Genomic DNA, 11,929 nt, shown 5'->3' with positions numbered 1-11,929 from the left:
CAACAGTATTTACAATCAATTACTTCGAGTGTCTTTGTTTGAACATTCTGAAACCTTTTCTGTTTGATTTTTACGTAACTCCATTCGCATGCTTTGGAGCAAGGTGCTCTTCAAATTCCACTTCCACAAAATTCCATAGATACCCCTCCGTGGCACAAGCTGTCATCATTACAGACTAAAGCGCGCGTTTTTTTACTAAAAAGAGAGTTTTTGTCAATTCAAAGAAGATGCGGTTGAATGCTTTAATTTCGTTGTACGTACTAGACTATGTACGAGTGGAGTGCACATTCTGAAACCTTTTCTGTTTGATTTTTACGTAACTCCATTCGCATGCTTTGGAGCAAGGTGCTCTTCAAATTCCACTTCCACAAAATTCCATAGATACCCCAACCCTCCTGATTCACAGCCGCTTGTGGTTCGACACAGGGCGAAGGCCACTGTATGAATTAGCGATTTTCTTACCAAGTCTTACTAGACTGTGTCCTGATTGGATTACCATGCGCAGGTAACCTTTCCATGTTATGCAAATAAAAACGTGCTCGTGTCAGGGGACTTCGTCAAGCCTGTACACAGGAATTCCTAAAAAGCCAGAAATAAGATCCATTATGTCTTATTTTGATATCATATGAATAATAAATTATGATTGCAAAAAGCAGAAGTGTGCACTTTGTTTATCGTTTGGTGCTATCATAGAGGGGGTTCCCCTACCATCTATGGTGCTGTCGCAGCTGCTTTCGTTATACAGTGAGTATATCTCTTCATCAAAATCGATTTTTTTTTCGTCATGTGATTGTTTGTCAAGGGCGTTCACACCGAATGGGTTACGTCAACGTATCAGCTGATTCATTTTAATGAACTTGAACTTTCGAGTAAATTTTGCAGTAAATTTTGTATGAGATGTTAAGGCTTTACGCAAAAGGTAGCAAAATGTACCAAAATTCTGCAGTCAGTTCTCAGTATGGAATAAACACTAGATTTATGCCAAGTGGTTAATTAATTTGAACTGAGTATACAGGCTGAATTTTTTCTCTTTTTAGCGTGTTTGGTGTTCTCAAGGTCGCGGAACTTTTAACGGGGGTTGTTTTTGTTGACAAGACAGCTACCTGTGAGAAGAGCTTCCGTCTATTTCAAGATATATCAAGACCGTCGAAGGAAGGGAACGGTCCCGCAATGTTAACTTTTTATTTTTTGATCGATCGATTGTTTACGATTTGTAAAGTCCTCGCTAACAACCCTTCGTAAGTATTGGAAGCGTCTCTTTCCATATTCAAGATATTATAAGCTGTTTTCCTAACATCCTCTGTCATTGTTCAGTATTCCAGGTCCTGTCCCTCACCACAACAACAACGTCAGTACTTTACAGCTATGGCCAGTAGTTGGTAAAAATGCACGTTTCATATTGTTGAAGCTATCGTGCTATGGGGAGTTGTATGCCTTTGTACATTATAGAACCAAAACGTGTAAGGCAAACGTGCATGACTAAACACTGTAAAAGTCTGCACGTTAGACATTTTAGACACGTTAGGTCCGTACACGTTAGGTTTGCACGATACACGATAGGTTTGCATGATTGGCATGATAGAAATTGGAGTCATGTGGAGAACCTAAAATGACATACACGTTAGACATTTTAGACACGTTAGGTCCGTACACGTTAGGTTTGCACGATACACGATAGGTTTGCACGATTGGCATGATAGATTTTGACTCATGTTGAGAACCTAAAATGACATACACGTTAGACATTTTAGACACGATAGGTTTGCATGATTGGCATGATAGATTTTGACTCATGATGAAAACCTAAAATGACATACATGTTAGACATTTTAGACACGTTAGGTCCGTACACGTTAGGTTTGCACCATACACGATAGGTTTGCACGATTGGCATGATAGAGTTAGACCTTACCGTGTTTGTAGGCCATCACGTGAATCTTGAGACATATCGTATAAGGTGCCGACCTAAGATTTACGGAGCTAACGTGTCTAAAATGTCTAAGGTGTATGTCATTTTAGGTTGTCCACAAGTCAAAGTCTATCATGCCAATCGTGCAAACTTATCGTGTATCGTACATATACCTAACGAGTACGGATCTAATGTGTCTAAAATGTCTAATGTGTATGTCATTTTAGGGTCTCCAGATAAGTTGAATGGTACAGTCATGATATACACGTTTAGACATTTTAGACACGTTAGGTCCGTACACGTTAGGTTTGCACCATACACGATAGGTTTGCACGATTGGCATGATAGATTTTGACTCATGATGAAAACCTAAAATGACATACACGTTAGACATTTTAGACACGTTAGGTCCGTACACGTTAGGTTTGCACCATACACGATAGGTTTGCACGATTGGCATGATAGATTTTGACTCATGATGAAAACCTAAAATGACATACACGTTAGACATTTTAGACACGTTAGGTCCGTAGACGTTAGGTTTGCACGATACACGATAGGTTTGCACGATTGGCATGATAGATTTTGACTCATGTTGAGAACCTAAAATGACATACACGTTAGACATTTTAGACACGTTAGGTCCGTACACGTTAGGTCTGCACGATACACGATAGGTTTGCACGATTGGCATGATAGAGTTAGACCTTACCGTGTTTGTAGGCCATCACGTGAATCTTGAGACATATTGTATAACGTGCCGACCTAAGATTTACGGAGCTAACGTGTCTAAAATGTCTAAGGTGTACGTCATTTTAGGTTGTCCACGAGTCAAAGTCTACCATGCCAATCGTGCAAACTTATCGTGTATCGTACATATACCTAACGAGTACGGATCTAACGTGTCTAAAATGTCTAACGTGTATGTCATTTTAGGGTCTCCAGATAAGTTGAATGGTACAGTCATGATATACACGTTAGACATTTTAGACACGTTAGGTCCGTACACGTTAGGTTTGCACCATACACGATAGGTTTGCACGATTGGCATGATAGATTTTGACCCATGTGGAGAACCTAAAATGACATGCACGTTAGACATTTTAGACAGGTTAGGTCCGTACACGTTAGGTTCTCCACATGAGTCAAAATCTATCATGCCAATCATGCAAACCTATCGTGTATCGTGCAAACCTAACGTGTATGGACCTATCGTGTCTAAAATGTCTAACGTGTATGTCATTTTAGGTTCTCAACATGAGTCAAAATCTATCATGCCAATCGTGCAAACTTATCGTGTAACGTGCTGACCCAACGTGTACGGACCTAACGTGTATGTCCAGGTAAGTCGAATGGTACCGTATGTCAATCGTACAGTCATGATATACACGTTAGACACTTTAGACACGATAGGTGCATCCATGTTTGGCGTGCACGATACACGATAGGTTTGCACGATTGGCTTTTTTGGTCACGTTAGTTCCGACCTAACATGTCAAACATGCACTACTAAAATGTAAAAATGTCTAAAATGAAAAAACCCGACTTCTGGCCATGGATGGTACTTTACAGTCATTCTGTCTGGGGCATAAGTTTGCTGTCACTGTAGCAATCGAAAATGGCGTCCGATCCGAAAGCCGAACTGGCAGCGAGATACAAGATTCTAATGGACGCTTTCAAAGCTGGCGATATCGAAACTTTGCTCGGCTTGTACACTAAAGACTGCAAGTCAGTAGAGCCAAAAAAACCTGTTGGAGTTGGGCTTGATGGTGAGTAGGCAAACAATCGCAACTATCAGGAAAAGTACAGACCTAGGTGTGAATCTAAAAGATAGAGTTTTTGTTCTTTGTAAACGTTGCCAAAAAGACATATATTAGGCGACATTGTTCATAGTTTTGGCTGTGGACAGCTATCTCATTGCAGCGGCTAGGTGTCACTGAACACCTGGTTCAAAGGAAAGAAAATTGCTAGAGACAGACCAATGCCCTTGCGGCGACAATTAAATCATGGAGGTACAAGTTAGACCTTCATGGTTGAGTCTAAAAGTCTGCAGACTCGCGTAAAATTCAGCAACGACATTCTATGATGAACCATTCTTATTTTAGCTCCGTCTTCTTGGTGGTAAAATTCTGTACGGTCCATTCATAAAGAAAACCGCTGTTTAACCAACGCCACACTCATTCAGTTTTGTACAATACGGTAAGATAAACAAATTTAAAAGCTTTAGTGAACTATAGAATCATGAGAATGGTGCATGACACGTTATTATGTCACAAGCTCAGTGAACAGACAATGACGCAATAGAGATCATTGCTGTCTCCAAAAATCGAAAACAAACGGATCCTTTTGGAGGGCCCATAGTTGTCCTCAGCGACTACCTTCGCACAAGCTGTCATCATTACAGACTAGAGCGCGCGTTTTTTACTAAAAGACAGTTTTTGTCAATTTAAAGAAGATGACTGTTGAGCGTTTTTATTTCGTTGTACGTATTTGACGAGTGGAGTGCAATCGTTCAGATACTGAACGACGCGAGGGTTGAAGGTCCGAGTTGAGTTCAAAATCCGAAAGATTTATTAACCCTTTGGATGCTGTTATTTTCCCGCCTAAATTTTAGTGCCACATTTTACCAATATTTATGAATTTTTCAATAATTAATTTAATAATTGTTGACCAAAGGCACACAAGTTTTAATTTCTTACAGTTTTTGAACAAAATTTAAGTAAAAAATCTTTATAAAACAAATTGTCTGGATCTGAAAAATTTTGTCTGCGTTATATTCTATGAAGGTGACATTGACTTTTGCACTCAAAGGGTTTAGAGAAACATATTATCTGACTTACAATTAGATTTCTCTGAGTTCAATGGGGGGTACTCCAATAGAAAGGTGTACGATTATGTGCCACTCCAATGGGTCACATTTTCATGAAAAAACCCTAAACATGGGTCACTTTTCCTTAAAAAGAAACTAAATATGAGTCAGTAACAAGGGAAATGTCCCCACACTTTAGGACAGTTTCACATACAATAAAATAACGTTAAAAATTGCCAAACGTTGTCAAGGAAATCCCTAACAATGGTTCATGTTTATGATGGTAGATATTTTCAACTCAGGCGGCACACATCTGCATGAAAATATTGGGAGTACCCGGCCCTGGGAGTTCACAAGTGCCCTAAACCATGAATTTTCACCCCACTTGCAAGCAGGAAACCTCAACATTTCCCCTCTACCGAGACGAAAAACTTTCTACTTTCCTTGTCTTTATGTCAGCTATCGGAAACTCCCGATAACAACCGATTGCACTTCCTGCACATGCAAATTTGCCTTTTGTGAAGTTCCCTGCTGGGCTAAAGAATGAAAATTCAAATTGCTGGCAACATTACAAATAGAATAAGGGTTTTTTTTGCTGCAACATGTTTATCAGATGTGCCAGATTTCCTGTGAATCTGTTTCGATTTGTCTCGCTTGTAATTTTGAATGGAGGAAGAACATTCCGGGAAAATACTTTCCAGAATTTCCACTTGTTGTACTATGGATGGATCTTGTCCTATTTGTTTCAGAAGGCCAAGTGTTTAATATTCTCCAAGAATCTGTCGACTAATTTCCCGATACCAATCTACACAGTCCAGTAAAAGACATCTATTTCGATCCCTAGATCTGTTATACGAATATACAACACAATAACTGTAAAATTCCTCAGCTATTATCTGAATTGACACAACCAAAGTTGACGAAACTTACCATGTACACTGAAGATAACATTATTGAAAGTCATTAAACATTTTTTCTTCAGCAAATTCCTAATTGATTGACTCAACCAAAGTTGAGTAAACTTGCTGTGTACATTGAAGATACTTCGATATCACATTATTCAAAGTCATCAATCATTTTTATTTTAGCCAATTCCCAATTTGCGTATTTAATGAACTTTCTTAATTAAGGATATGGGATTTACTTTATCAAAGTTGACAAAACATACTATGTACATTGCTAGGTACATTGATGATACCGGTTTAAAACAATATTGACAGTCATTTTTGCATTTTCATGTTAGCTAATTTATAATTTGCATATCTAATGAGCCTTCACAGTTTGGCATACATAGCTTGAAGGACTTGAACAAAGGCAATTAGACTTGCTAAGTAAGCGGTGATACAATGACAGCAGTCAGGGAAATTTATTATTTTTATTTCAGCTAATTACATATTTGTATAGTTAGTGGCCTTTATAATTAATCTGTGGTGAATATCGTTCATTATATTGATCATAACACTTTCAAAGAAGTTGAAAACATGTGGTAAAAGTTTAAATTTACTTATAACTGCAATATATAATGAAACATGTGAGCATTTTAAGTTCATATCTGGTATGTATATGAATGTGCCATTAATGGGACTGATGTCACCATGCACAAGTAGAGCCACACAAATGATTGGCCGTGACCTCTTATCGATTTTCAGCAATCATAATGAAAGAAACTATAGCGACTTTCATGATATGAAGATGATTGTTTTCAACGTGATTTGTTTTCAATTTTTTTCATATCAGCGATGCGGAAAGGATGCGAGGAAGCGATGGCAACCGGTATGAAGATGGTGAAGTATGAAATTTTGCACACAGACCTGTCGAGTGACGGTGAGATGGCCTACATGGTGATCCAAATGGAAATTGAAGGCCCTGACGGCTCCAAAATCGGCAATGTGCACAACACTATCATCTGGAAGAAAGTCGATGGCGTTTATTACGCCTGCCTCGATACCGTCTGCTATTAGACCTCTGTCGGTTGGAATAACACTCGCTTCACCGTAACAGAGCACTCTTCTCAATCCTTGTGACTCGGAGGATAGAAAGACTGAATGCGAACACAGAGAGACGCCGTATAAAGCTTAACGGAAGGTCGTTATGAAGATCAAGTTCAGCAACTGGAGCACTTCGACTTTCATCAAAACTACTGATATTCATTTCCCTTTCGGCGAATAAAAATACCCATGAAAGTGAAACCTTTGTTGACTAGTTTATTCTCGTTCATTTCGTTCATTCATTTATTTATTCATTCATTCGTTCGTTCTATCCGGTCTTAACTCACTCACTCATAGGCTCAGTCGTTTGTTCGGTCGTTCATTGATTGATTGATTGATTCATTGATTGATTGATTCATTCATTCATTCATTCATTCATTCATTCATTGGTTGATTGATTGATTGATTTGTTGATTAATTGATTGATTGATTCGTTCATTAATTAATTTACTAATTCATTCATTCATTTATCCATCCTTCCATTCATTCATTCACTCATCTATCCATACATCTACATATTCGCTTGTTAGTTTTACAGTCCTTTCATTTACATATATAAACATTCATAAAGGGGATAAGAAGGCCGTTTAACCAGCGCTCTTTGCCTTCTGATGATCTTTATTTAAAATTATACAGAGCTTTCAGTAACAAGTTGCCTTCACAAGTCCAGGGTAAAAGCTGACAAACACAATCGGGTTAATAAATGACGTCATTTATGACTCATCTGTGCCATGATCCTGGTGTGTGTTCCCACACTCTGCGTTTAGCTTCTATGGTTATGTTTAAACTGACTCTTTTTAGAACTTTCTCCTGAACATTCGTTTAGGCCCACTCATAGTGCGTTCGTTCATCCATACACCCATTTATGCAACATTCATTTCTTATTTTACTTCGAATCCTTCAATCCCCACTCATTCATCCATCCATTCATTGATTCGTTCGTTCATTCATTGATCAGTGTCTATATCCATCCATCCACTTATTCATTGATGGCATGTGTGTATTCATTCCATCGGAGTCTAAAAGTAAAAGAGCTACTCAAAAATATTCCCCCGTTTGTTGGGGAAAGAATCACAAATGTCATGACGTTCATTCTGCCGTGTTGTGACGCTTGTAAGTTGCAACCACTGAGCTGTGTCGAATGACTATGTCGTGTTCGAAACCAGGCGGTTGTGTGCGGATATTCGCTAAATGCCACATATACCTTCCCGGAACCTGACAACGCTATGAATAATGAAACATAAATTTACAAATGAAATAAACGTGATCCGATTAATCTATTAAAACCCGATGAAATTACTCTTCCGAGTAACTCTGCCGCTCATAAAAGTATAAATGAAAAAAGTAGGTAAATAAATAAAATACAAGGTGCCCTTTGAAAACGTATGGTTGGAAACCAAGATTTGTTCATTGGATTGAATTGGATCATGTTTATTTCACTGGTACATTTATGTTTTAATATCTATAGCTTTGTCAGGTTTTCGCGAAAGTCGTTCGCAAGTTATTTTCAAAGTGGATGAGTCCATACTAATTTCATTAAAGAAGAAGCTCCCCTATAAATACCGTAAGTCTATGCAAATGCAAGAAAGTCACGCTTCTGATCGGACACGTTGTGTTTGGTCCGAGAATCCCGTAATTTTGTCATGTTCAGGTGTGTATTGTCATCGAGCCTTGCATATGATATCTGTGAATATATATCGACTAAACTTGAGTCGAAAATAAACTGAAAAAATGTTCTTCTTCTGTAAGAGAACACATTTGTTTCAAAGATGTGTTCCTGTACGATCGTTTGACCCCCATTTGCAAATGTCACGAAAGTGCCGATCATGATCATATTTATGGTATGCATTAGAAATACATCGCCGAGTTCGGAGAACTCGGCGATACGTGCCTATAGCGCCGTTTCCAAACTTCCTACTTTTCTGATGCATACCACAGTGGCAATGCTGTGTATCGAACCATAAGCGACCGTGCCGATGCCGACAGTCAATTGATTCATGACAAATTTTACAAGCGATTGCCGATGAGTAGGGTGTAATACGCATCTGACTTTTCCTTTATCACAGTGTCGAAAGCCTTTCGAGTAGCTCCGAATTTTCGTCATCAGATAAGAGTAGAAGGCAAAAACAGCACAAACAGACAAGCGTCTTTCCAGGGTATCTAGGCTATTCTTAATCGTGAGGTATCGAGTCACTCGCGGCTTCTTGTGTTACATCGAGGTGAAAACTACCTATCGAAGTTCGGATTTATCATCCACTTCTCCAATATTTAAAGTTTCAGTATGCATGAGTGACACAACTTTTAGTTCTGCTTTTTTTCACATAATATCTGTATTATTCTTTGCTCTCCTGTATCGCATGCAATCAGGGTTCACCTCGCTACATACATGTCATCAATAACCATAAATGTAACATCCGTGATAGCACCTCAATGACATCATCCTGCGGCCAATACAATACAATATGTATACTTGCTGTCACTTCTGTGGCCGGCGTCGGGTCACCTTGGCACAATATGCCATCTTGCGGCAGATTTTCGGACGCTGCCAGAACTGTCTGTGTCGCCAAATAGCAAGCGAAAATGTTGTCTATGATTCATTCATTCAATTTAGCAACTAAACTGGGAATAAATCAAACTACCATCATCCTGTAGTATAATGAAGCTGTAGTCCAACTCGGTTTTCGCACTGACTGTTCGTCCGGTGGAGGGGATTTCGGTCCCCCCCCCTCCCCCGGCCACGGAATATGATTGATTTTGATATTCAGAAGATGACAGAAGCAGGTGTGCTCGTTAGCTGGGCAGTCTGCTAAATCGATCGATTTTGTGCTCGATCTATAGATCCCGTGGTCGATATGCCCGCCACTGCAACCTAAATACTCACTGGACTCGAGCATTGGACCCGTTGACTGGGCTCATGGACTGGACTCGTGAGTATTTAGGTTGGAGTGGTGGGCATATCAACTACGGGATCGATAGATCGAGCAGAAAACCGATCGATTTAGCAGACTACCCAGCTAACGAGTGCCTGTGAACAGAAGGTAATACTTGGATGCTCCAAACACCCCGCCCAGTGTGTCACAGATAGTATGACAACCCTGATAAACCATCGTTTACATGAGAATCCAAAACCGTCCCGCCCAGTGTATGCAAATAGATGTGTCATCAGTAATCCCCATTGTGCGCCCAGAACCCCGTATCTTCCCGTTTAAGTAGACGTAGCCAGTTTGAACTAGTGCTACCGTTATCAGACGGGATTTTTTTTAACTTCTACGTCTCAACCAGTTTGCACGTCGGACAAGCAGAAGAAAATTATGCCCATCTCGCTAATTTGCCTGATTTAAGGGATTGTGGAATGATTGTACAGTGACGAAAGTTAGAAAGAAAACTTTAAGCCTCTCTTACGAAAAAAATCATCAACAAGTTTAAAGTCTTTCAATTTCGTTCTACCTTAAGTTAAAGGTGCAGGTCATTTATAAGCTTTATCTAAAAGGCAATTGGCCAACACTATGAAAAATTCAAAACAACGGGCTAACACCATGCAAATACTCAATGTAAACAACAACTAATGCGAGACCGGGGATCGAGAAATGCCCCTTTAAATAAGTTAAGTTGAAGGAACGAAATGTTTGAAAAGACGGTCAGAAAGAAAAGAAACAAAAGAAGTTCAATACTATTCAAATGAGTCTATCATTGCCTTTACTAGTCGTTAAACCCTATTAACAGTGAAGTCAGCATCAGATTTGAAATGCCAAAGGAGAGAGTGGACAATTGAAATTGGGAAGGTTTAGCATTTATTTTGAATAAGATCAAGTAGACAAAACAGTTCTGTCGGGGCATCTCATTCTATCATTGAAGTGGGCAAGTTACAAGCTAACATGACAGTGTATTTGTATTGTTAATTCGCCTTGCGTCTGGTCATTCAGTGTTTTCAATTTTCTGTCAGCTCCAGGCATTGTGACTGTTGTCTTATTGTAATAACTAACACCCGTACATGAATACATACATGAATTACGACAATCACACATCCCTATGTCCTCCGCTTCTCTAATTTCATACAAATTCTTTGGCACTTTCTGGCACTAGTTTCTACGAAGAATCTCAAATTCCTGTTGTGAGACGCAGCTTTTAGGACGTGCCTTCTGAGCATGCGTCCGGTTATTTGTAATCTTCTCACATTCGCAGCAAATCGATTTATCATAAATGCATAAGGGAGCCTTCAGTAATTACGGGGGTGGGCCGGGGGAATTTCGCGAACACCTGTACCGTAAAATGTGACCCTCCCCCCAATCCTCTTGTCTAAAATGTGACCCCCCCCCCTTGTCCAACATTCTAAAACTTGACCCTCCCCCCCCAACTCCCCGGGAATAACTAAAACAGTATCAGCTTATTTACATAACAATTGGTTCAATTGTTATGTTAGGGACAAATTACAGAGTGGAGGGCTGGTTTTTTTTGGAGGGACAGTCGCAATTTATTACGCAAGCATGATGAAACTATGAATAATTTTTTTTCAGTACAAAATTAGATAAATCTGTGCATTTATGTATGCTTGATTATTCACATTATTGTTCTTGATAAGACTAGAATGGTTACAAGTCCATAGTTGTGCAAGAAATTTGATTTTGGAATTTCACCAAAATGTCAATTCACTATGCATTGGGGTCTATGATGAAACTATAAATAATTTCTTTTCAGTCCAAAATAAGATAAATCTGTGCATTTATGTATGCTTGATTATTCACATTATTGTTCTTGATAAGACTAGAATGGTTACAAGTCCATGGTTGTGCAAGAAATTTGATTTTGGAATTTCACCAAAATGTCAATTCACTATGCATTGGGGTCTATGATGAAACTATGAATATTTTTTTTTCAGTACAAAATTAGATAAATCTGTGCATTTATGTATGCTTGATTATTCACGTTATTGTTCTTGATAAGACTAGAATGGTAACAAGTCTATGGTTGTGTAAGAAATTTGACTTTGGAATTTCACCAAAATGTCAATACACTATGCATTGGGGTCTATGATGAAACAAGTCTATGGTTGTGTAAGAAATTTGATTTTGGAATTTCACCAAAATGTAAATTCACTATCCATTGCGGTCTATAAGTGTGTGCGTATTTTGTTGGTGACTTCCTATTCAGGAAATATCACATGGACATTCAAAGTTTTGGCCATAATATCAGCTTCTGTCAAAAGTGACCCTCCCCCCAAGATAG

The 11,929-nt window shown here is 38.9% G+C and overlaps 1 protein-coding gene across 1 annotated transcript; it reads left to right on the top strand.

Moving 5' to 3' along the window:
* The first annotated feature begins 1,112 nt into the window (after positions 1–1,112).
* On the top strand, positions 1,113–6,907 carry LOC139147793 (uncharacterized). Its single transcript, XM_070718994.1, has 3 exons — positions 1,113–1,363; positions 3,482–3,678; positions 6,456–6,907. The coding sequence occupies exons 2-3, from the start codon at positions 3,528–3,530 to the stop codon at positions 6,677–6,679; spliced, it is 375 nt and encodes a 124-aa protein (XP_070575095.1). The 5' UTR covers positions 1,113–1,363; positions 3,482–3,527; the 3' UTR covers positions 6,680–6,907.
* The last annotated feature ends 5,022 nt before the right edge of the window (positions 6,908–11,929 follow it).

This window comes from Ptychodera flava, chromosome 13 (assembly GCF_041260155.1).
Source record: "Ptychodera flava strain L36383 chromosome 13, AS_Pfla_20210202, whole genome shotgun sequence".
NCBI lineage: Eukaryota > Metazoa > Hemichordata > Enteropneusta > Ptychoderidae > Ptychodera > Ptychodera flava.
This window is presented reverse-complemented; position numbering and strand designations above follow the sequence as displayed.